General features: G+C 41.4%; 1 protein-coding gene across 7 annotated transcripts in view; it reads right to left on the bottom strand.

The window, feature by feature from the left end:
* KIZ (kizuna centrosomal protein) overlaps window positions 1–27,609 on the bottom strand; it is an 81,781-nt gene that overhangs the window by 12,871 nt on the left and 41,301 nt on the right. For all 7 annotated transcript variants that reach the window (XM_084850718.1, XM_084850719.1, XM_084850721.1 and 4 more), the window contains 5 exons: window positions 22,604–22,768; window positions 19,942–20,092; window positions 18,611–18,722; window positions 17,287–17,352; window positions 3,124–3,223 (listed from right to left, as the gene is read on the bottom strand). In XM_084850718.1, the coding sequence (XP_084706844.1) occupies window positions 3,124–3,223; window positions 17,287–17,352; window positions 18,611–18,722; window positions 19,942–20,092; window positions 22,604–22,768 (594 nt within the window). The remainder of the gene's footprint in view (window positions 1–3,123; window positions 3,224–17,286; window positions 17,353–18,610; window positions 18,723–19,941; window positions 20,093–22,603; window positions 22,769–27,609) is intronic.

Genomic DNA, 27,609 nt, shown 5'->3' on the forward strand with positions numbered 1-27,609 from the left:
AATCCTATATGTCTACTCAGAAGTAAGTCCCATTGACTATATATGTCTACTCAGAAGTAAGTCCCATTGGGGTGTACTCCCAATTACTTAAGTGGATACAGGATTTCTGCCTTAATAGCTTACTTCTGGAACCCAACTGAAAGTCAACAGCGCACATTATTTTACAAGTGGAATATTCCACATTTTGGCCTCTGATTTAGCTTTAACTTTAAAATGTTGCAAAGCAAAGAAGATAAAGAAAAAGAAATTAAATCCAGCCTCAAACTGCAACAATAGAATGCTACTGACCTCCACTGGCTGATTGTATGGCTACAGAACTACAAAATGCCACACACATTGCACCACAGCCATTGGTTTAGAGATTAAGACTCAGCTAATGATACCCTTTGCTTCAAATCATTTCATTTGTTTAAACATATTTTATTTCCTTTGACAATCTATTATAATCCTCAAATTAAGAAGTTCACATCTCACTTTAAACATATCTGTATTAACCTGCAAAAACCTTGTGCGAAAACGATTTTAAGCTAAGAGACAACAGGGTAATATTTGCTGGAGAAGAGGAAGCTGTGGCATGCACCTCCAAACAAAAGGGAACAAGTGGCCTTCAATCGGAGAGCAGCTTCCTATTAAGACTCACTCCTTCGTACATTATGCCTTTCATCCCCACTCAACCACAAAATGATTTTGCTGTAGGACACACAATGGCGGAAAAAGATTTACATTGAAAGAATCTTTAATAATAAACTGTTGCAGGTCTGCCTACTTCCCCCATGATTTATAATACAATAAACATTGGATTCTATTAAGTCTCATGCACTGAAGTTGCACTGGAAAAAAAAGAATATGAAAGCACTCAATTCTTCCCATCTCCAGTGCCATAATAGTGAAATGAGCATGGATAAATGTGCTAAGAGTATCTCTTTGCATCTTTTACAGCTTGTGTGTATTAATCTGTAAAGCTTATTAAGAAAGTCATTGCTATGCAAAGCAGCACCCAATCTCTTTCTCTAGCTTTTCAACAGAGTGCAGTGTTTAGCCAATGGGACTCGTCCGCTGCCCCTCATTCTGCATTCATAACATGCAACATTTGCACAATGTATCTCTCAAAGACGGCTGAATAGAAAGCCTTAATACTCATGTAAACAACTGCAAACCAATTACTTAATGAATCAGGCCCACGCATAATGAGGTGCTGGACAAAGAGCTATAAATGCATTTTTGCATCCAAGCCTCTGCTTTAAAGTAAAATCCCTCAGCTGTAGTTTGGGCTTAACTAGCACATCATAATTATTGTCTGTAGGACATCAGAGGAAGCCATTTTTTTATTTAGGTCCATCAGGGTATTTTTCGAGGTCACTCATCAGCTCAGTGACTAAACATTGCAAAGGGGAAAAAAATTAAAAGTACCACAGTGGTACTAGACTGTTATGTTTATTTTCAAGTACTGGGTTTCAAGACCACTTGTAAAAGCAATAAAGCGCAAGAAGTGACAATAAGTGGAATCCTTAGACATCAGCCTCTAAGAAATTTCACTGTGTCCCAATTGCAAATAAGCACCTGAGTCATTTCCCATTCTTTCACACTTTGCTGTGCTACATTGTGCCTGTAAACATCTTTCTAAGGTAGATGTCAAGTGTAAAGCAGCAAGTGTTACCAACCGATTGGGTTTTAAAAAGCATTTTATTTCCTAGTTATTCAGGAAACTAAAATGCACACTATTCATTTAAAAAATAACTAAAAATTCATACTGTACTATGAAATGTATTTTCTCCCAAAACTAAGGGCACAAAATGATACGTTGCAGTAAATGCTTCCTAAAAATCTATCTGCCATGCATACGAATTTTTAGAAATAATCTCAAGGCTTCAGGATTTGCATTGTATGAGCAGCATTTCAGAAATGCTAGAAACTGCCAGTTCATATTATAAAGCAAACTACTGTCCCGCAGAACATTTCTTTTTGAAAATATTTCTGGTGTTTATATATATACCTGTTCTTTTTATACCAGAAATAATAGTTAAAAGCTACTTTGAATTTTAGGACACTAGATATTATTACTTTATTATTCCCTATAAAATAATTTTAATGAATGTATTTTAACTAATACACCTTAAAAGGTATTAATTTCCACTTCCACTTCCTGAAAAACAGATATAAAATACACTACACTGCAGTAATGCATAAATACAAGACTATTTATATATTATACTGGCCAGTTAGTTTTGTTCCAAGTCCTGAACAGAAAACTGGTTCTTAAAAATCAGACAGTCTAAGAACCTTAAAAGATAAAACATCATCATGAATACTGCTAAATCATGAAAGATATTATGACACATGAAAGACACTATAACTGTGTGTACAAACTCACACATATATCAGGCATCATAAATGAAAGTTTCCAAGAAGGAGCAACACAAGCAGAACCAAGCCATGAAAGTGTATTAACAATTATTATGTAACAATATAAAGCCAATCTAAAATTCCACGATTGTTTACTATGCTTCATTTGCTACTACCGCTTGATTGCTAGTAATTTGATTCATGCTGCTAGCAGAAAAAAAACAACGTAACAAAACATTACTCAAAGAACTCAAAGAAGATAAATGGCACCTCTTTAGGAAAAAGCGAGAACGTTAATTAAATGCTCTCAATTTGAAAACACAAAAGAAGAAAGTAACAAATAATCTAGTATCAAATACTTCTTTTAGAGGATACAAAAATAAGTATTGAGCTGAAGCTCATTTACATCTCAACTACATCCAGAAGACGACACACCACTTTATTTCTTCAAGACTTTATGTTTTACGTCTGCCCTTTTCCTGACAACTTCCATTGTCTGGTCTCTAAGTAGTCCTACTGAGAGCAGCTGTACACGCTAATTTGTGGTTCACTGAGATGTCAATTGAGTCTTAAAATGAGAAAACAACAGCTGCAAAACAATACCTGGCTTTAGTGCAAATATTTTTAAGGTGTACAAAATTTTAACTTCTTGTTTTAGATAAACACAAAACTGAACCATAACCCTTACATCAAAATATTTTTGCCAAGGGCTATTAACTTTCTATAGGCATTTCTCACTTGGTTGAAACTATTCAGAATGGAACACTTTAATGACTATACCTTGACAAAGGGCTTCTTCTTTCCAGAGACGAAAAACTAGGTCCTGAACTGGTTGCATTGCTTTTCTGTTCCTTTAGACCACTGCTGTCAATATTCAAACCTATAAGGAGGATAAACCCAAAACACATTTAATTAGTAATTGGCTAAATTAAATTAAGAGCAATCATACACAGTAACTTCTGACTTGAAGAAGCCAGTGGAAATAGATACTTCATAGGCAACAGGGTAAAACATAATTTGCAGTATGTATTTTGAAGAAGTAGAGTACAATAACCCTATAAAAGAGTTCCCTAGAAATAATATTTTGACATTCTCCAGTGCTACTTTCATATGATGTCAGAACAGCAGCTTGCAAAGCATAAGACTTAAGTTTTAGAGAACTTTGTAATTTTTCCATCACAAGAAACATCCCTCATTACTTCATATACAAAAACACATTATAGGACATTCTTGGTTTTGATGTCAAGTGAACTACTGATAGAAAAATACTGAAATGGTGATACAGACAACTGACAAAAATACTGAAACAGTGATAACAAACAACTGGCATTTTCTTCAGTATATTTTGCTTTCTGTCCTGCTGTACAATATGGCACTACGCATACTGTTTAATGGTTCACAGTTGCTTCCAACTCCTGAGCCTAATCTGAACTTCCCCTACACTTCTGTGCTTTACACAAACATAGAGTACCTGCACTGTCTCTTTAAACCTACTTTCAGATGGTAAAAATGGGCATAAATCTGGGTTGACAGTGTGACGTCTTTTGTTTCATATTAACACAGCAAAACCTTTATCATCATGTATGGAATGGACTGGTTTATAGACCTTTTCCTACTGGCACATGTATGTAGTTACATACAGAGTGGCCCAAAAGTAGGTATACAGTATAGTTTATTTGCATTTTATTACACTGTTTATTACATTTACATTTGTTTAACACTGTTTAATCTCTTAAGTGCTCGAAATGTATTCCATCGACGTTGCAACATTCCTCGAACCTGTCCAGAACACTGTGACACATAGTACAACAAATTCCGGTCCACATCTATGTCCATAAATGCTTCAGTTGAGATGTGATAGTCAAATGAGGATTTTCATCTGCCCAATACACACAGTTATGCCTGTTCACATGGCCTGACAAGTTGAAAGAAGCCTCATCTGACCAGATGATCTTATCAAGAAGGTCTGGTTCATTACAGATTTGGCTACACATCATCTCACAGAATTGCAACCAACATCTTCCTCCAGAACACCATGTAACAGTCTTGAATGGTACGGCTTCAATTTCAATTTACACATTAAGCGTTGCAAGGACGTTCTAGGTATGGATAGCTGCTTAGATGCACGTCGTATGGACTTTTTCGGACTGTTCACAAATGTCAGAGCAACTCTCATCTCATTTTCCTCTGTCATAGATGTTCTAGGATGTCCAGATTTCAGTGCATTAGCCACTGCACCTGTTACTTCAAATTTATCTCTAAGACGATTAACTGTCAGACGTGTTGGTGGAGGAGTGTCAGATGCTTCTTGCCACGCTGTGCGCACCCACTCGGCATTTTCAGTCTTCCAGTACTGCTTTAGAATCCACCTTCTTTGTTCTTGACTCAAGTTCGCCGCCATCATTCACAATATCAGTTAAAAAAAATAACTAAACAACTAAACAACTGTATACCTACTTAAGGGACTCACTCCCCTCACTCTCTACACTTAACTGATTTAACTGTCACTCCCTGTCACTCACTCTTCCCAACTGTCATTCTGACTCCACCCACACATCTTCTACTCACACATTCTCTCCCCCTCCCATCAACATTCTAAACAACTGTATACCTACTTTTGGGCCACCTGGTAGTTACATACACCTATTCCTAAGGATATAAATCACATTGATCATACTTGCTTTAGTGAGGAGCCATCCCTCGGTGGTAGATTACCTGCTTTGTGCATAAAGAAGGTCTCAGGTTAAATGCCTGGTATCTCCAGTTAAAAGATCAGATAGCAGGGATGGGAAAGGGCTCTGCTTTAGACCTTGGAGAGCCATAGTCAAGAGTAATAGTACTGAACTAGATGGAACAGTGGTCTCATTCAGTATAATACAGCTTCATATGTTTTTCTCCATTTTGATCCCACCATTTTCCAAGACTTAAAAGTTAAGAACAATTTAAGGCTGCAATCCTGACCACACTTATCAGTGAGCAAGCCCCATTGAACACAGTGGAACTTTTGTCAGAGTAAACATGCATAGGATTCCTCTGCATGAAAAAGAAACAGCACAATACCAATAGCGCACCCAAATAAATGTATATATAAGAGAAATTAAAACTGCCCCGAACCTGCTTAATTCCAGCTATTAAAAGCCAGTTCTAAGCAAGGAAGTCCTACAGAGCTTATAAAAGACAGAGGACTGGATTTTGATAGATCTCTAGGGAAAGAGTAGCAGCCACTTTGAATGTGGTCTTGCTATTCAAACCTGATGCACAGAGGTTTGACATTCTCAAGTGATGTTAAAGCCACAATGGAGCATAAGGAAAAAGACTATCTCTAATAGTCTTTTAGACTATTAGAGATAGTCCCAAGCTGTTAAGAGTTTATAGGTCAAAACCAGTATGTTGAAGTGTTCCTGAAAATCAAATGGGAAGCCAGTACAAATGTTAGAACATGCGTTTAAAGTGCTCTCGGTGAGCTACCTGTTAGGAAACAAATAGCCACATTGTACACCAATTTTCTTCAGCGAAGGAGATCGTTACCTTGTCGTGGTGCTGGAGCTTGAGCACCTCAGTGACGTCATGAGCTAAACCGTGAAGGGACACCCAAGACAGGAAGGTCATGGCAGAGAGGTCAGACTAAATACGATCCCTGGGGAAGGAAACGGCAACCCACCCCAGTATTCTTGCCATGAAAACTAAATGGATCAGCACAACCAGAGATATGTCGGTATACCATTGGAAGATGGGACTCCCAGGTCGGAAGATGGTCAAAATGCTACTGGGGAGGAACAGAGGATATGTTCAACTAGCCCCAGATGTGATGACACAGCTAGCTCAAAGCTGAAAGGACGGCTAGCAGCCGATGGTGCTGGTGGTGAACGACGAATCCGATGTTCTAAAGATCAACACACCATAGGAACCTGGAATGTAAGATCTATGAGCCAGGGCAAATTGGATGTGGTTATTGGGAAGATGTCAAGATTAAATATAGACATTTTGGGTGTCAGTGAACTGAAATGGACTGGAATGGGCCACTTCACATCAAATGACCACCAGATCTACTACTGTGGACAAGAGGACCACAGAAGAAATGGAGTAGCCTTCATAATTCATAATAAAGTGGCTAAAGCAGTGCTTGGATACAATCCAAAAAATGACAGAATGATCTCAATTCGAATTCAGGGTAAGCCATTTAACATCACAGTGATCCAAATATACGCCCCAAGCACAGATGCTGAAGAAGCAGAAGTATATCAGTTCTATGAGGATCTGCCGCACCTACTGGATAGTATGCCAAAAAGAGATGTTATTTTCATTACAGGACACTGGAATGCTAAGGTGGGTAGTCAAACGACACCTGGAATTACAGGCAAGCATGGTCTGGGAGAACAAAATGAAGCGGGACATAGGCTGATAGAATTTTGCCAAGACAACTCACTGTGCATAACAAACACTCTCTTCCAACAACCTAAGAGATGACTTTATACATGGACTTCACCAGACGGTCGACACCAAAATCAGATTGACTACATCCTTTGTAGCCAAAGGTGGCGGACATCTATGCAGTTGGTAAAAACAAGACCTGGAGCTGATTGTAGTTCAGATGACGAACTTCTTATTGCACAATTTAGAATCAGACTAAAGAGAATAGGGAAGACCCACAGATCAGGTAGATATGAGCTCACGAATATTCCTCATGAATATGCAGTGGAGGTGAAGAATAGATTTAAGGGACTAGATTTAGTAGATAGGGTCTCGGAAGAACTATGGACAGAAGTTCACAACATTGTTCAGGAGGCAGCAACAAAAAACGTCCCAAAGAAAAAGAAAACCAAGAAGGCAAGATGGCTGTCTGCTGAGACACTGGAAGCAGCCCAAGAAAGAAGGAAAGCAAAAGGCAACAGTGATAGGGGGAGATATGCCCAATTAAATGCAAAATTCCAGAGGTTAGCCAGAAGAGATAAGGAATTACTTTTAAACAAGCAATGCACGGAAGCGGAAGAAGATAATAGAATAGGAAGGACAAGAGACCTCTTCCAGAAAATTAGAAACATCGGAGGTAAATGCCAGGCAAAAATGGGTATGATCAAAAACAAAGATGGCAAGGACCTAACAGAAGCAGAAGAGATCAAGAAAAGGTGGCAAGAATATACAGAAGATCTGTATAGGAAGGATAATAATATCGGGGATAGATTTGACGGTGTGGTCAGTGAGCTAGAGCCAGACATCCTGAGGAGTGAGGTTGAATGGGCCTTAAGAAGCATTGCCAATAACAAGGCAGCAGGAGATGACGGTATCCCAGCTGAACTGTTTAAAATCTTGCAAGATGATGCTGTCAAGGTGATGCATGCCATATGCCAGCAAATTTGGAAAACACAAGAATGGCCAACAGTTTGGAAAAAATCAACCTATATCCCCATACCAAAAAAGGGAAGCACCAAAGAATGTTCAAACTATTGAACAGTGGCACTTATTTCACATGCCAGTAAGGTAATGCTCAAGATCTTGCAAGGTAGACTCCAGCAATTCATGGAACGAGAATTGCCAGATGTAAAGCTGGGTTTAGAAAAGGCAGAGGAACTAGAGACCAAATTGCCAATATCCGCTGGATAATGGAGAAAGCCAGGGAGTTTCAGAAAAACATATATTTCTGTTTTATTGACTATTCTAAAGCCTTTGACTGTGTGGATCATAACAAATTGTGCCAAGTTCTTGGTGGGATGGGGATACCAAGTCATCTTGTCTGCCTCCTGAGGAATCTGTATAACAACCAAGTAGCAATGGTAAGAACAGACCATGGAACAACTGACTGGTTTAAGATTGGGAAAGGAGTACGGCAGGGTTGTATACTCTCACCCTACCTATTCAACCTGTACGCAGAACACATCACGCGACGTGCTGGGCTTGATGAAGCCAAGGCTGGAGTTAAAAGCACTGGAAGAAACATTAACAATCTCCGATATGCAGATGATACCACTTTGATGGCTGAAAGCGAGGAGGAGCTGAGGAACCTCATGACGAAGGTGAAAGAAGAAAGTGCAAAAGCTGAGTCGCAGTTAAACCTCAAAAAAACCAAGATTATGGCAACCAGCTTGACTGATAACTGGCAAATAGAGGGAGAAAACGTGGAGGCAGTGACAGACTTGGTCTTTCTAGGCACAAAGATTACTGCAGACGCTGACTGCAGCCAGGAAATCAGAAGACGTTTACTTCTTGGGAGAACAGCAATGACAAATCTTGATAAATTAGTTAAGAACAAAGACATCACACTGACAACAAAGGTCCGCATAGTTAAAGCAATGGTATTCCCCGTAATAACCTATGGCTGCGAGAGCTGGACCATAAGGAAGGCTAAGCGAAGGAAGATAGATGCTTTTGAACTGTGGTGCTGGAGGAAAATTCTGAGAGTGCCTTGGACTGCAAGAAGATCAAACCAGTCTATCCTCCAGGAAATAAAGCCAGACTGCTCACTTGAAGGAATGATATTAAAGGCAAAATTGAAGTACTTTGGCCACATAATGAGAAGACAGGATTCCCTGGAGAAGATGCTGATGCTAGGGAAAGTGGAAGGCAAAAGGAAGAGGGGCCGACCAAGGGCAAGGTGGATGGATGATATTCTGGAGGTGATGGACTCGACCTTGGGGGAGCTGGGGGTGGCGACGGCTGACAGGAAGCTCTGGCATGGGCTGGTCCATGAAGTCACGAAGAGTCGGAAGCAACTGACCAAATAAACAACAACAACAAACACCAATTTATGCTTCCAGACAGTCATCTAGGGCAACCATAGATACAGCATGTTATAATAGTCTAGTCTTTTGAGTTGGGAGACATGAATGATGGCCTCCAGATATACATGGTGCTTTTACACATAGCTTGAATATACTAGCAATTTTCAGGACAATAGGCGATGCTCTTGCATCGTTCCCATTCATTTAAATAGGCTTGTGAGCAGATCTGCCTAGTTGATCACACTTTTTTAAGGTTATTCTTGCAAATATTTTTTATTTGAATCTAATTAATGGAGTCAAAGACAATACTGTCCATTGTGGAAAGCGGGGCTAAATTGAAATGTGCCCCTTGATGCCTTCAGCTACATATCCACATTAGTATGGTTCAGTATTGAGCTACGAAGATATATGACTCCGAGATGGTGAGAAGTGTGACTCAATGTGGAACCACAGGGGTGAGTCCCAGGACATAGCAATCCCTGGCTTTAGTAGTTTCATATGCATGAGTTCTACGTGAGATTTCTTTAGTCCAACTCTGAGTGGTGCTTTTTGAAACTCTAGTGTGCATATATCTTGAACATAATTAGCTTTGTAGAAATTTGAAGCTTCAGCTTCATATGATTATAATTGTATGAATGGAAGGAAATTTCACAAGCTGGAATCTTTGGCATGAGAGGGCAGAGCCAATCATTTCCTTGTTCCCTCCCTTGCAAGTTGCAAAGTTTTATCACCACTATTTGTTTCTTTGTGAATAAATTCCTCTGGTGCCCTGAAAATGGAGCATAGTGGAGGTTTTGATGATACTGGTTGTATGCACCCATTTTATCTGATGAGGGAAATTGAAATCTCGGGACAGATTGAAATCCCAAGATGCTAGATTTCAACAAGTAGGATTTTTCCATTCTTTCCTGTCTAGTCCTCTCACTATTCAACAGACATCACAATTCTTTTGTTACCACCAGCACGGGCTGCCGGGGGGGGGGGGGGATAATTAAGGTATATGGCTAGTTTAATGCCCTTGCTTATTTAACCACCTCTTTCGGACTGTGATATCTTGCTCCTGTCCTAAATTGCTCCCTGTGCAAACATTGTGCAATAAGGCAAACTAACTCAATCTTAAAGCTCTCCACATAACAGCAAGCACCTCCTAACTAGGCTCATTTGAGGAAGCACAGACTAATATTCCCTTGTACTCAGTGTTAACCATCTCCCAGTCCTGGATTATTAATCAGATTACAACTGGAACTTCACCAATAAGGTGCATTGAAAAAAAAAGGGGGGGGGAGGAAATCCACTCTATTGCTACTCCTTAACCACACCAATTTCAAGTACGCAGTGGGGGTGGGATGACTGTTAATATGCTCCCGTAGATGGAAGCAGAAATATCTAGCTGTCAGATTTCCAAATACCTTACATTGGAAAAGACAACTTAAACTCCCTTACTGAATAATAATCAAATGAATGATAACACACACTGCACGTATTTTTTTAATTTTTATTATATATTATTAACATTTTTATACCACCTTATTTGCTAAAAGACCATCAAGGAGGTGCACACCTTTAAAACTAAATTAAAGAGATGCTTCTTCACATGCTTTCTAAAAGCCAGGAGAGGATGGGCTAATCATATTTCCTAAGGGGGTGCATTTCACAGTTTGGGAGCATCACAGGAGAAAGGTCTTTCACACATGCCCGAAAAACTGACCTCTGTGGGTACTGATGCCATCAAAAGGGCCTCTCCTGCAGATCTTAATACCTAGGCAGGTTCATAATGGGACAGGCGGTCCCTTAGATAGACATCTCTGGATCCTAGCCTATGTTGGAATATGCTATCAAAACTAAGCTATTAATATTATCAATTTGTCTTTCAGTGTGTACACTTTTCTGTTGTTACATGTAGAGGTTTAAACTGGGGAATCTAAACCTATCATCTAGTTATGAAATGAAAATTATGAAAAATGAGATCTTTACTGTCTGGTTAACTAAAAATTACCCTTTCATCCTTTTTCAATACTGCAGTAAAGATCTAATCTCAAAAAGGGAGGAATAACAATGTATCAAACTTAAGCACACCCATTCTTTTATCAATTCCTGCTACCTCAAATCCCCTGAAATCCAAGTACTTCTTCAAATGTTCATTTTCATATGACACTTAAATTAGTTTTTGCATGTCCAGCAACTGTAATTCAGAGGCAATCTAGCCGACATTAGAATGTACATGCCATTTAAAAAAAATGCTGTTCTCTGTTTTCTATCCTGTATTAGTAACGTTAGTATAACAGTTGAAAAATAAAATACTTGGCACTCAGAAGGCTCAAAGGTACATTAGGGTGGTTCTACGTAAGCCAGTTTATTCTGGAATTGACATCCATCACTCAGAATCCAAACAACAATCACTGCCAAACTGATATATTACAGCATTTTCCTCCTACCTTTTAAAGACCTGGATTGTGCAACTTCCCTACTAATACAATTGCAGAAACACCCTGTCCAATAAGGACTGGCAGAGCACCTTTGATGCACTCACTGGCAAGAGGAGAGGTCCACAAGACACTCATGCCATGGCTGATGCTGCCCAGCCTTTCTCCACTGCTTGCCCTGCATTTCTTGGTTGTGCTATTACCAATGTTCTGCTACATGGCCTCTTTTCCCATCACCAGACTTTTGCAAAAAGTCTAATATCGACTTTGTGTGCAAACATGAGTGTACGTGAGAGAAAAAAAATCATATGTAAAATGCAATTGCACTAATAAATTAAACTGTGAATGGGCAAATGATAGGATTGCTTTGGCTGCAAAGAGGAAACAACTAACTAAAGGGTCAATGTGAGTAGCCAGGAGAAGCAGAAGGTGCATTCATTACACCAACTGGAGAGACCTTTTCCACCTGAAGGCTTCAATCCTATGCACACTTTCTATAAATGAATGGAACTTCCTTCCGAGTAGCCATACTTATGATTATGCCTGTTATGGGAAATATAGTACTATATTAAGCACCATTTGGAACCACAGTTTTAATCAACTAGAAGCAGAATTGTGGAAGATCAATGCCTCAGCAATGCTAAAGGCCCCAATTTGGAAAGGGCCTTAGTTTACTTGTATTTACTTACTGAAAGTAGTTTTATCCCACTCCTTAGCCAGAAAGGCTCCTGGAATGAGACATAAACAATCAGCGAAACAAGACAGTCCCTGCCTGCAGGTTTACAATCTTAGAATTTATCTAGTCCAGCAGCTTCTCATGGAAATTTGGAAGAGGAAATGAGTTACCTTTTTTACTGCCAACCAAAGGAAACAAATCCATACTAGTCCCCTTGGGTGTTCTCTAGACTTCTCTACCTTCAATTAATAAATCTTGCCATTTATTTGTGTCCCAGAGTTTACTTCTCAGAGTTTTATGATTTTTATCTCTCCTTCACAGTGACTTGTTAATTTATTTGCATTTTATCATTAATTTGCATTCTAGTTGCCACTTTCTATGACACTATGACAATTAGAATCGCATGGGGGGAGAGTGGGGGGACACTCACTAGCCTCGTACATGTATTGGAGGGGAGAGTTCTATAGCAGGGAGCCTGTGTACTCAAGTAGGTTTCCTGTGTCATTTCGAACCCAGAGTTCTAAGTCATGTGGGGAGCCTACACAAGTGCAGCAGGCTTCCCACTACACAAGTGCAGCAGGCTTCCCACTACACAAGTGCAGCAGGCTTCCCACTACACAAGTGCAGCAGGCTTCCCACTACACAAGTGCAGCAGGCTTCCCACTACACAAGTGCAGCAGGCTTCCCACTACACAAGTACAGCAGGCTTCCCACTACACAAGTACAGCAGGCTTCCCACTCCAACATGTGGAAGGTGGCAAGGCCAGATACAAGGGTGGTATGGGCGGAGATCGGACTACTGATCCATCTAGCCCAGCAGTGCCTATTCTGGCAGGCAGCAGCTCTCCGGGGTTTCAGGCAGAGGCCTTTCATGTTTCTTTGTTATTAAAGCATTTTTATACCACTTCATCCCTAAAGGCTTACAAAACCAAACCACAACGAATAACAAATAATGAATAACAAACCACAACGAATAGCCAATGCACTATGCAATATCTAAGAAGTTGTACGTAGTGTGTACATTTTCTATATTTCTGTGTAGGTATTCACATAAACAGAGTGGGCTTAAATTTATCTAAGCTGATTTATAAGTTTCAACTTAGAATATGCAATAGAAATAAATAGCCCTGAGGATGTAGAGAGCCAATACACTTTCATCTCCATTAAAGGGAGGAGTGTTATTGATTATATGTTGGCCTCAACTCTCGTACCACTTCTGGAGAATTTTAGGGTTGAGGAGAGACCCAAGAGCGATCATCAACCACTGAAAGTAGAGACTGCAGATATGTTATGAGAAAACTTGGAGCCTGCTACAGCTGTAGATTATGTCATCCAAGGTACAAAGAGGTTTAGATGGAATGCATGTTTGCAGGACAAAATGTGTGTAGTGAAAAATTCAAAGTGTCACTTTTAAAATAAAGGATGCCATCTGGTTTACTGAAAAGCTTTACTCACAGAATGCTTACTATGAATAGATGCAGAGATAATATTTTAAGAGCAATGACAGCAGGTTGAATGTCACCTCAGAGCACTTATTACAAATGTACCTTTTACTTTCACAGAGTAATCTCTGAAAAAATTGTTCTGTGAATTTTCACTCCGGCTTAGCTTGAACCAAGGGCAAAGTCAACTGCATATGATGCCTATTGGCTAGTGCACATGAGATAAACAATAATCAGGGCCAGCGTCAAAGGTAGGCATGGTTGGTCACCTGCCAAGGGCCCACACTCCAGCAGGGCCCACTGACAAAAGGTCCCTGGAGTTGCTCCTCCTTTTCATCACTGCAACATGCTTGTTCTCCTGCTTCTTGCTCTGGCCCAGACAATGGTGGTGGTAAGAAGCAGAAGCAGTAGATACCACTGCCTACTTGCTCGTTGCTCTCTGCCAGTCAAGCAAGCATGTGGCAACAACAATGAGAAAGAGGATGGAGAGCAATAGCAGCTGATGACAATGGCAGTGACAAGGTAGATTCACTGAGGGAAGGGGCCCATTGCAGATGTCTTAACCAAGGGCCCTCAGAAAACTGGGGCTGGCACCAATAATAATAACAACATCACCAACACACTGATTATAGAAAAATGCCATACCTGCATATCTCTTTATTTTACACAATGACTCTCTTCTGCTTATAATTTTTCCTTGTTACATAGACCAACATGTTTGCATTTTGAACAAAACGCATGCTTATATGTGGTTTTCTTCCATCGCCTTATATTATGATGAAAGCTCATGGTTTTTAAACCAGATGAAAATAACCAAATAAAATGGGTGGGGGGAGGGGAGAGACCAAAACACCTGCCTTGCCTGTAATCCCTGCAACAGTTTTTTAAAGTTTGCAGTTTTTTAAATAAGTGATCAATGTATACAGATATGAACATATATACATTTGTAACATGTTTTTTAAAAGACAGACTGCCTGCCAGAAGCTGGAGGAAAAGGGCAAGATGAATGGCTGGGCAGCATTCTACTTGCTGGAATGTCTGTCATGCAAACTGCAAAGCTGGACACACAGGTAACTGTGGTCACAGCATGTCCGTTTAAAAGGTTACATCCATATTCACTCTACGCAAACTTTTTGAATCTCATTTACCATTTCTATTAAATTAATATGCTGCATTAAAAATGAAAAAGGCGATAGAGAAGGGAAATATCTCTTACCTCCTGGAATCAAATGCACAGGCACTGACCCTGACCCACACAAGAGTGTTAGGAGATCTTTGCATTCAATGGGACTGTTTATTTTCTTTCCCAAACAGTGGCCTTCCTACCCCACACACAGCACAGCAAGGGCCTTTTTTAAAAAGGACAAAGGGTCTTGTGGCACCTTAAAAACTAACAAATTTATTCTGGCATTAGCTTTCATGAACTATATAGCCTACTGCAACATAAGGGAGCTGCTGGCTGAAGAAGAAAATAAAAGATTTCACTGTGCACACACAAGCCTATGTTTGTATGAAAGAAGAGCAGCCTGGATCTGGCCACCACTGCCTATATGTAACTATTTAATATTTCACCTGCCCAAGGTATGCTGGGTACACTACACACATCAGTATTTTTGCAGAACCCAAAAGCCTGCAAAAGGAAGTCTATGCACAGTGCACAAATTAAACAAAGGCTGCAGTCATACCTGAGAGTCAGTCTCACTGAACCCAGTAGACTTTCTTCTGAGTAAATATATATAGGGTCAAGCTGCAAGTCTCACAATTTACAAAAAGAGCTAAGCAAGCACTTAATCTCTTCCACTGAAAACAATGGAGCTTAAAGATGGCTGAATCATATCCATAGTTTTTCTTGCATAGGAGTGCTTTCTGCATAATAAGTGCATAACGTTTGAAATAACCCCAGGAACATATGGCCACTCCTATGTCCTCTGTCTGCATTTATACTTATTATTTTTAGTTGTCCTTCTTTGCCCTGCTAGTCTTCACTAATTCTCTGTTCACAGACTAATTTTTAAACTAGGTCCGAACACATTGGTAGACAGCAATGTGGATATTCAGAGGGTTTGGGGTATTTTTAAGCAGGAAGTGAAGCCCATGTCCCACAACTATGTCACCACCACACCAATTTGTAGGGGTATGCTAAATATTTCCCCTTTTTAATTTTAGGCAGAAATTGGCTGGGAGATAGGGAAAAGATTTGATTTTAATGTTCATAATCCATATCTTGAAAAATCCTATTTGGTACCACTGTTCCTCCATCTACTATTTAGTTTTTTACTGGTTAGGGCTGCTTTTTCTTTCCTGGATTACTGACATAGGTGATTACTGATATGCAAAAAGCAGCCAATCAGTGAACACATAGACTGGGTTTGCATCTCACAATTATCCATGTGGCTTACCGTGATGTCCAAACCCAGTGCAGGCAGCGTGGATTATTTTTCCCCAACAAGACAACCTGAGAACCCATGGTTTATAGTAAGCTTGTTAAGGGTAGCTTGTTCTCAGGGTGGCTTGTCATGATGTCCGAACCCAGCACTACAGCTTGTGCCCAGTGGCTACAAAGCTGCTCAGTAACAGCAGCAAAAAAGTCCACACCACTCTTCGCAATCTCGCCAGTGCTGCCTCCAGCCTCCCTCGCCAGTGACTCCTCCTCCACCAATGCCAAAACAGCACTTTAGAAGGCACCCCCCACCACCATTCTTTAACAAGTATGCAAGAGTACAGATTTGGCTGTTCAATACGTGTAGCCTTGCCTCAAAAGCGTGTATGTTTTTTGTGACCTTGAGATGGCCTAATAAAGGTATTGCCCTAATGTGGATTTTGGAATTTTTAAAATAATCAATATGGCTAGCTTTGCTTTTTGTTTCACAAAAGAGTAAACACATGCATGCATACAGATATATCAGTTTAAGCACTTTTCACATTAAAAAGCCAGAATAGCTATTGAAAGAAGTAATCCTCAACACTTCTCTGCTAATTGTTTGCACACAGATATTCCAATATTTATATTTGCAATTAAGCTTTTTCTTCTGTATAAAAGAAAGTGTCTGCTACATTTAGTTACTACAAATGGGCATCTGTCAAGGATGCTAATGTGTACAATATCCTCAAACCAAACTGCCATGCTATCTTTGATATTCTTTCTAAACAAACATAATATAGCTTCCAGAAAGAGAGATCTTAACAGGTCTCGATGAAACCTTATTGCAAAATATTTTTAAATTATCAGAGCGCCTTTGTAACTGAGGCACAAGCCCAGCTTCTTGTCTGCTATATTTTTCTCCTGCTTATTCTAATGATACACATTCAATTACTACAGAAAAGAAAAGAGTCAAATCAGAAACATCTGTAGTTTGCTATATAATTACTGATTCTTCCCCATGGAGACTGACCTTTGTAACACCGATACCAAGACCTGAAAGGCTAAAATGACAGAGGATATTCACATGGTTTAAAACGTATAACATGATTACAAGGAATTAAAACAGGCACTGTTATTTTCCTTCTTGGTTTATGTTAACATAAGCGTGGACTTTATGATCTTGTGTTTAATCTCTGTGCTCAGTATGTAGTAGCGGAATTTACTCACTATTAGGGAGATTCACAAGCCACTGAAATGCAACGTTTTGATTATATAATAAAGTCAAACCCTGTATTTGAGGCTATTATACAGCCATTACTTTTACCTGTAATAGGAATCTTTTCCACCAGGCTTTCTTCCTTGCTCTCATCTTCACACCAGCTTGTGACTTCTGTATGTGAACACACACAATAATGAAGCACATTTCAAAGTCACAGTGATCAGACCAGTTTGTTTTCTTTTTAAGCCCCATTCCCTTTAATTTTTCATTTTTGTTATCTCTTGTTTATTGATCTAAACTGTCCATTATAGTTCTTTACAAAAGGATCCTACTGTGAACTTTAGTCAAATATGCTGCTACTATTTCTGCAGCTGCCAAAGAAAACAGTAAACTGGCCAAATACCTTGAATAGTTTGGGTCTGGAGACTTTTTTTTTTTAAGCAATAACTTCACCAGCGATAACGAGCACCATTACTGCATTAATCCAAAAGAAATATTTGATATACATAAAAACAAATAAACCCCCCACATTAGTTTAAATCATAGCCTCTCTCTTTTGATAAGAATCTAGAAAAGCAATCTAAACTTGATTGGTTATGTTTACTGTGTAAAGGAGTGTGTGTCCTAATTGCTTGTCTCTTTTGGCCTTTGATGCAAGGACACACTGAGAAAGTCAGCATCTCCCGCTCCTAAACCAAATTACTTCCTTTGGCAAAACAAATTCTTCTAACAAATCTATTTTTTCAAAATAAATTTGGAAACGCCAACACATGTTTTTCTCAGTATGGAGCTTCTTCTAAGAAATGGGAAAATCTATCTCTGCTTCCTCTGCACTAACAAGTTACAAAAATGTTCCTAACACATACATTTTTCAGGGTTTCTGTAGAAAAGTATATTTTACAATATAGAGACATTTTCTTTGCATGATATATTTTAATAGGATAACTCATCATTCCATTTCTAATTTGCATCTAAATCAGAAAACATGTTAATTCTTCAAAAGCACAGAAATACTTGCTACTATTAAGCCACAGACAAAAGGATCTTATTCAGCTATAACTTCAAATACAAATATATTTTCATTCCACAGGGTTGGAGCCCCAGTACAAAAATGGGCTCCACTGCTTATGTGGAGCTTTGAAGAAACAGATGCTGCTCCATTCATTTCAACAGCACAAAGTGCTCCACACATGAAATCCTACTTTTATATAATTGATATGATCAGAGCAGCACCCTATAAATTACAGAGCTGTGTCCCCACCATCACCACAGTTGCTAAAGGGGTGCAAATATCTCCTGCAGTTTTCACTGCTGCATTTTATCAACACTTCCTGAGGTACTGAATATTGCAGGAGACTAAGAATGAGTCTTTTAAGAGTATTACTTTATTCTTTTTCACCACTGCTGCCAAGCCATTGTGCATATTTACCTTGCTTTCTTTTGCAATTGTTTGTCTGCAATTTACAAGAGGTTTTATCGCTACAAGCAAATGACCTGTCCTCATATTCTTCTGAAAGGCTCTCTTTCAATAATGGTGTAGCCTACAACAACACAAGTAAATCACCATTATAATAAAAACAAGTACATGTCTGTTCCTTTTTGGCCTGCTTATTAAACAAGAGAAGCTTTAAAAAACCCTACGTTGCCACAATATTTAGCAGTTTTATAATAGTACATATAAAATTAAGTAATATTGATAAATTGTAAAAAAAAAAAATCAGCTTCAGCTCCCTTGGCTTTTGCCTTAATATATTTTTAAACCAACCAACTGGTTGGTGTATCTCATACACATTTTATTATTTTGCTGCTTTGTGGGCATTCTGGAAAAGCAAAATGCCACTGTTATCAAACTTCCTCTTGAAGGTATCTTTCAGAAAGCACATGAGATCCTCAACTCCCCCCACCCCCCGCCATCAATGACCTCATATTATCTGCTAAATGATACCAGTTTTATCAGAGAGCCTGACCAGCCATGACAGGGGTTGCCTCCACCTCCATACAGGCATCTTGATTGTGGAACTCCCTTGCAGGTCATATACGTGCGGCACTAAATCATCCAAGCATTTGGCACCAGCTAAAGACATATTTGTTTACCCAGGCTTTTGATTTAATTTTTCTCACTTTTCTTTTGCTACATTCTGTACTGTTATTTATCTGTTACTGTTCTCCTCTGTTTGATTATGTTTTTGTCAACACTATATTATTTTAATGTGTTTTATTGTTTGTACCCTGCCTTGGGATTATTTTATAGTGAAAAGCAGGTAAGAAATTTCTTAAATGAAAATAAATGAATTCTGCTCCCTAGACCAGTATCTGGTGAATGGAGTGGCTTCTGAGAAAATACAGAAGTTGACCATCCCTAATATAAGAGATGCAAATTACTACAGCTGCAACCCACTTTGAAGTAAGCTCAGTTAAACTCAATGGGACTTACTCCTGAGTAAATACGAATAGGATCTTCCTTTAAGACAGACAAAAAGCTAGATTTACTCATCTCTCATGAGCATAGAAACCTCAGGAATAAGCTATATATTCTACCTTAGTGGAATGTATTCACAGTCCAAGAAACAATTGTTAGCTAAATGCCTAAGACACCTTTGTTTTTCAGCAGAGCCAATATTTGCAAGACCTTTTATATTAAAAAAAAATTGGAAGGCTTTTGTTTTCTCCCAAGACCTTTCTCCAGATGTAAGTCTCTTGCCCTATACAGACAAACAATTGAGACAAATTATATCAGCAGCCAATGAAACAAGTACTGACCAGGCCATCTTGTTCATGTCTTTCCAAAATCAGTAAGGTACCAAACATGTCTTTCACTTCTTGTTCAAATAAAGCATGGTGCCTTTGCAAGAATAAGACATGCTTGCTTAAACGTTCCCATGTCATTGCAAAATAAGATGTCAATTCAGGCCTAAGGAAAGATAAATGTAAATTTGGTAAACAAAACAGCATATATCAATAAAGATGTAGAGCTATCCACTGTTATTCAAATTTTGTAACACAAGTTTTCTTTATTTTTAAAAAAAGCCATTAAGCTCATTCTGAAATTCATATTTCCTCAAATAGCACTCAGAAATTAATTGGAATAACATGAATTTCAACTTATCCCAAGCAGGTCTTAACAGTGCATACTTAGGATCTAAATATTAGTGTTAGAGCCAGTATAGCACAGCAGATAAAATGTTGGACTTGGACCAGGGAGATGGGAGTCCAAATCCTCATTCACCCATGTAGCTGACAAGGTAAGTAACGTCACACTCTTGTTGCAAGGATAAAATCAGTTAACCTCTATGCATGCACATCTGAGCTCCTTGGAGGAGGGACAGGATACAACATGCTTTTCACAGGGCTGTCTTTGAAGATGGTTCAGAAACTTTAGTTGGTGCAAAATTTGGCCACCCAGATGCTAACGAGGCCCAGAAAGTCTGAACACGCAACATCGAGCTCAAGTCAAAGAACTGACGTTAACATTCAAAGCCCTAACACCTTGGGAACAGGTTATGTTAAGGACCACCTTCATCAGTATAGTTCTGCCCATACACTCCACTTTGAAGGCTCTGCTCAGGTGGCTGCTGGTAAAACCTGCTAGGTCAGCAAGCACAAGAGACAGGGCCTTGGCAGCACCACAGTTATGAAGCTCTCTTCTGGTTGATTTTACAGGTAGCCCCTTTAGTATAGGCCTTTAAGAAGGCCTTGAAAACGTCTCTATTTGCCTTAAGAATATGAATAGCTTCTGTGATTCACGGTGGCTTTCCTCTTAGTGACAATACAGTTATGTGCCTAACTGTATCTTGTAACATTCGTCTTTGCACATCACTTTGTGAGAGGTCTGGCCCTAAAATGGCTTCTGAGTACTTTGGAGGCTTCTAAGTACTTTGGAATATGGAGGCTCTCTCTCATTCTGGATATGTTTCTGTAATTTTCAGACTTAATTACTCCTGTGCATTCTATATGGGGCTTGCCTGCCCTCAAAGAGAAGTCTAATTTGTGCAGAACACTATTGCACATCCCCTAACAGTTACTGGGAGACGTACACATATTCTACCTGTTCTATGTAAGTTAAGTTAGTTATCAATTTGCTTCTGGAACCAATCCAAGGTGCTGGGTTTATCTTTTAAAGCTTTGCTTGGCCTGAGACCCTTGTTCTTTAAAGCAGGGATGTGGAACCTCCAGCCCACAGAGGTTCCACATCCAGCCTGTGGAGTCTCCCCATTCCCTCCAGGGGGTGGAATTTGGCCTAGGGGGGAAGAATACCCCCTAGAGGAATCCTCCCATTATATCCAATCTCAAATCAGAGATAACAGCAGGTGTGCAGGCAGCAGGTGGCTGGCGCTGGGAAGAAGAACAGCTGCTCCTCCCAGCACAGGCCAAGCACCCATGGCTTGGGTGGCGCATGAAGCTGGGGGACTTGGTCAGTGATGAGAAGAGCACAGCATGATCTGGTTTCTAAATTATGGGGGGAGCCTATGCACATAGAGCAGCTTCCTTGTTACAGATGTGCCCCCCCATGTGTGAATGGTTACGGCTGGGGCCAGTGCAGATGAGATGGTGTGGCCCACTTTCTCCATCATGTGATTAACAAGAGGGAAAATGCCCAAATAGGGCTTAAACGGTACAGTATTCTAAACCTTAAAATTAATGAATGCCTAAATAACTGTTACTAGACCCCAATCTCAAGCAAAGAGTTGCAGCTGTCATTTGTAAGGATTAGTGAAAAGCAACCTGAAGGAATTATGGAAATAGGAGTATTTTTTAAGAGAAAAAGCAAAAATAAAAGGGACTGCAAACAAGAATCCAAATCAGCAAGCAGTTTAAGAAAAGCCCCGCTCTCCTATATTTAGGAAGTACTGGTCTGAAGATTCAGAGGATTGGATATAGCAGAACGGAACCACAGGCAAAACAGATTTCGCCTCCCACTTGTGCCCACCTACATGCCCCCCAAATCTACTTGAGGGTTGGGGGACCCTTTGCAGCAGATATGGTGGGGGGGGGTCATAGGGGGGAGGAGAGCAAGGGGAAATCCTGCTGTGCGAGCAGAAGTCTCTTTGCGCAACAGTGGATTTAACCGAGTTACCCACCACCTTTGGGGTGATTGGTGCAAAGGATAGCTTTGTTCCCTGAACTCCCTATAGCCAAGGCATATGTTTTTCATAAAGAAACACAAAATGATTGTTCAAGGCTGCAATCCACACACTTAATTAGGAATAATACCTATCGAACACAATGGGACAAATGTCAGAGTAGGTATGTATAAGACTGTGCTGTAAAAGATCCTTTATAAATGGTATTTTGAATGGTTAAATCATGAACCTGATATTTCAAATGCATGCAGCTCCCCCTCTTGAAATTCTTTGATTTCAATATTAGTCATATACATGACCTATAAGAATGTTAATTGTGCAAGTCTTAACAATGGTCATACCTGACTTGTTTTTCATCCACCATCTCACTTTTATCATTAAATGCTTTCTCTGGTAAAAGGCATCCATTCATTGTACTTTGCAATAATCTCTGGAGCTGATGAAGGACAAGTGCTTCACATACCTCAAGGTCTTCTTGCTCTAAGCTGCCAGTTTCATTACAGAGACTGTAAAACAAAAACAGGTACTTATTTAAATGTTTACTTAAGACCATTATAAGCAGTTATACTTATCCATGGAATCATACTAGTTCCCCCAGGACATGGATTAAAAATATAAACTGTAATGAACGGAGTTCAAAGAGATCAAATATCATGTACACCTAACTCTTCTGTTGTGGTATCCTTAGGTTCAAGGAAGTTTATTTCCCCGATCCCCAACACACTGGTAGAGTTGCACCGCCAAGGAAGTTGCCTTTGGGGAAGAATGTGATGGGACATTTGAAAAGAACTACTTGAAGATCAACAGCATGTTTCTCACTTCTGCTTCAAAACCTGCAGAGGGTCTTGAACTGGTGACTGAAGGGAAGTTTGAACATGAGCCTGCCACATCCAAATCCACTGTACTTTTTTCAAAAATGACATTTTTTTATTTAATTAATTTATTTCATTTCTATACCGACCAATAGCCAAAGCTCTCTGGGTGGTTCACAAAAATTAAAACCACAAAGTGCAGCATAAAACAATATAAAATATTGTTAAATATATTATAACAATATAAAATATGAAAGCTTAAAACCACAATATAACAGTACAACCAGAATAAAACCTAACAGCAGAGGTGTAAAATACAGATTTAAACACTAAAGCTAAAAGTGTTTTAGTGACCCCATCTTCTGGCCTTTGTTTGCTGCTCTGCAATGCCAGGTCTGTTACCCAGAAAACCTCTCTCATCCATGACATGATCCTGGATGAGGGTGCAGACCTGGCATGTATTACGGAGACCTGGCTGGCTGAGGCCGGTGCTCCAACCCTTGCGGCTATGTGCCCAGCCGGGTTTTCATATGCACAGCAGCCGAGGGCTGGGGATCGGGGAGGGGGAGTGGCTGTTATCTACCGAGAGTCCTTGGTCTTCACCAGGCCCCCTCTCCAGGAGACCAAGGTTGCTGAGTGCATGTACTGGAGGTTGGGCCCGAAGGGCAGTCTGGGGATTCTGCTCGTGTACTGTCCACCCCGCTGCACGACTGACTCCCTGGCCGAGGTGCTGGAGGTGGTCTCTGATGTGCATGTACAGTCCCCTAACTTATTGGTGTTGGGGGACTTCAATGTACATTCGGAGGCCATCCTCACAGGAGCACCTCGGGACTTCATGGAGACCATGGCCTCCTGGGAGCTGCACTATATTCTAACTGGGCCCACCCATGTAGCCGGTCATGAACTAGACCTTGTGTTTGTTTCTGGAGAAGCGGGGAGTGATCTGGAAGTCGGGGGTATATCCACCACCCCCTTGTCATGGTCAGCTCACTATCTGGTGACGTTGGACTTCTCGGTTCCACAACCCCTCCGCAGGGGTGGAGGACCCATTAAAATGGTCCGCCCCAGGCATCTTATGGATCCAAATGGATTCCTGAACGCACTTGGGGATTCTCTGGGGCACGCCAACGGCCACTAGGTCGAGACCCTGGTGGGGGGCTGGAATGCCGCAATCACTGGGGCATTAGATTAGGTGGCTCCGAAACGCCCTCTCCCCCTGAACAGGGCTCGGACTTGCACCATGGTTCAATCCGCGGTTACGAGCACTGAAACAGGAGGTGAGACGGCTAGAGCGCCGGTGGCGGAAGTCTCGCTCCAAAGACGATCAGACACGGGCTAGAGCTGTATCTTCAGCCTATCATGTGGCGGTGAAGGCAGCAAAAAAGGAATATTATGCTGCCTCCATCGCGTCTGCAGAGTGCTGTCCCAGGAGGCTGTCCCAAGTGGTCCGGAGCCTGGTCGGTCCTGTGGCTCCGGAACCACTGGAGCACTCTAAGGCCTCCTGTGAGGACTTGGCAAGGCACTTTGCAGATAAAATTGATCAGATTAGGTGTGTTACTCTGCACGCTGTGGATACAGTTAGTGAGCAAGAGGCGGCCTGTGGCAAACCGGTTTTGTGGGATCGGTTCCAGCTTCTTCCTCCTGATGAAGTGGACAAGGTGCTTTCATCTGTAAGGCCGACCACCTGCTTACTTGATCCTTGCCCATCTTGGCTCATTATGGGCTGCAGAGAAAGACTGAGTGAGGGGATCAGGGCGGTGGTGAACGCCTCCCTTGAGGAGGGAGTGATGCCATCAGCCCTCAAGGAGGCAGTGATAAGACCACTCTTAAAGAAGCCCTCCTTGGATCCTCAAGTTCTGAACAACTTTCGCCCAGTCTCAAATCTGCCATTTTTGGGCAAGGTGATTGAGCGGGTGGTGGCGGTGCAGTTGAAGGCACACTTGGAAGAAACTGATTATCTAGACCCATTTCAGTCGGGCTTCAGACTTGGGCATGGGACAGAAACGGCCTTGGTCGCCTTGGTAGATGATATGAGGGCTCTGGATAGGGGTGAATACTCCTTCCTTGTTCTCCTCGACCTCTCAGCGGCTTTTGATACCGTTGACCACGGTATCCTCCTGGACCGCCTGGAGGGGTTGGGCATTGGAGACACCCTATTGCGGTGGTTCCGGTCCTTCCTCTCCGGCAGGTACCAGAGGGGAGCACTGGGAGAGGAGGTTTCGGACCCGTGGCCACTCACTTGTGGGGTGCCACAGGGTTCCATCCTCTCCCCGATGCTATTTAACATCTATGTGAAGCCGCTGGGGGCTATCATCAGGAGGTTTGGGGTGCAGTGTCATCAATATGCGGATGACACGCAGCTCTACCTCTCATTCAAATCTTCACCAAGGTTGGCCGTAGAATCCCTGTCCAAATGTCTGGAGACGGTGAGTGGCTGGATGGGGAGGAATAGGCTGAAGCTGAACCCTGACAAGACCGAGGTACTTTTGGTGGGAGACAAGAGGAGGCTAGGGGATGTTGACCTGGTGTTGAATGTGGTACGGCTATCCTTGAAAGACCAGGTCCGCATCCTGGGGGTCATTTTGGACTCCCAGCTGTCCATGGAGGCTCAGGTGTCAGCTGTGAGCCGGACAGCGCTGTATCAACTCCATCTGATATGGCGGCTGCGCCCCTTCCTTCCCGACCACCTGCTTTCATTGGTAGTACGTGCCCTGGTCTCCTCTCGTTTAGACTACTGTAATGCGCTCTACGTGGGGTTACCCTTGAAGACAGTTCGGAAGCTGCAGCTGGTACAGAATGCGGCGGCTCGCCTGATTAAAGGCAGCCGCCGGCGAGATCACATCACTCCAGTGCTGAAGTGAAGGAGCGAAGTGAAGGAGTTGCACTGGTTACCAGTTGTTTTCCGGGCCAAATTCAAGGTGTTGGTTTTGACCTTTAAAACCCTATATGGTTCCGGCCCAGCCTATCTTAAGGAGCACCTCCAGCAGCACCAGACAGGCCGCTTAACAAGATCAGCCTCGGATGGCCTTCTCTCTGTCCCATCAGCCAGGACAGCTAGACTGGTGGGGACGAGGGAGAGGGCCTTTTCTGTGGTGGCCCCTAGGGAACTCCCTAGAGTTCCCTAGGGAACTCCCTCCCTAGGGAACTCCGTCATGCCCCCTCTTTAATGAGCTTCCGTCGTGCATTAAAAACATGGTTGTTCAGGCAGGCATTTGGGGTGTGTTAGGGTATTTTAGAAAATGTTTTTATTGTAGAATTTTATTGTTTTAAACTGTTTTATTGTATGTTGTACATCGCCCAGAGTGGCTGGGTGACTAGCCAGATGGGCGATTAATAAATTTAATAATAAATAAACAATAAATAAAAGACTAGGAAGCTAAAATGCTAAAATACTGGAAGAATAAAAAGGTCTTCACCTGGCACCGGAAGGAGTACAACATAGGTGCCAGGCGAACCTCTCTAGGGAGCTCATTCCACAGCCAAGGTGACACAGCAGAAAAGGCCCTCTTCCTGGTAGCTACCTGCCTCAATTCCTTTGACAGGGGCTCAAAGAGAAGGACCGCTGAAGATGATCTTAGGGTCCAGGCAGGCACATATGGGAGGAGGCGATCCTTCAGATAACCTGACCCCAAGCCATTTAAGGCTTTGAATGTTAATACCAGCACTTTGAGTCAGGCCCAGAAATGGACTGGCAGGCAGTGCAGTTGGAAAAGTACTGGCATAATGTGATCTCATTGGCCAGTCCCTGTTAACAATCTTGCTGCCCTATTTGGGACTAGCTGAAGTTGCCGGAGTGTTTTCAAAGGCAGCCCCATGTGTAACGCATTACAGTAATACAGACAAGAGGTTATCAGAGTATGGATAACTGTAGCTAGGCTATCTCTGTCCAGATAAGGTTGTAGTCGGTATACCAGCCTAAGTTGATAAAAAGTGCTCCATGCCACCAAGTTCACCTGTGCTTCAAGTGACAGTTCTGGGTCCGAGGGCACCCCCAAACTACGAACCTGATCCTTTAGGGGGAGTAAAACTCCCTCTAGAACAGGTTGAACATCACCTAGCTGGACACGAACCACCCACTAACAGTACCTCCGTCTTGTCTGGATTGAGTTTCAGTTTATTGGCCCTTAACCAGTCCATTACCATGCTCAGGCACTGATTCAGAACACCCACTGCCTCACCTGGGTTTGATGAAAAAGAGAGGTAGAGCTGGGTGTCATCGGCATATTGATGGCAACTCAGTCCACACCTCCAGATAACCTCCCCCAGCGGTTTCATGTAGATGTTGAACAGCATAGGGGATAAAATAGAGCCCTGTGGAACCCTATGGCATAATTGCCGAGGCACAGAGCAATAATCCTCCAGCACCACCTTCTGGAATCAGCCATCCAAGTATGAGTGCAGTGCAGTGCCTCCAACTCCCAACCCAGACAACCTATTCAGAAGGATACCATGGTCGATGGTATCAAAAGCCACTCAGAGGTCCAGGAGATTCTACAGGGTCATACTCCCCTTGTTCCTCTCCCAGCAGAGGTCAT

The sequence above is a fragment of the Heloderma suspectum genome, chromosome 4, assembly GCF_057233095.1.
Source record: "Heloderma suspectum isolate Gila_16-S chromosome 4, 16-S_ref, whole genome shotgun sequence".
Lineage (NCBI taxonomy): Eukaryota > Metazoa > Chordata > Lepidosauria > Squamata > Helodermatidae > Heloderma > Heloderma suspectum.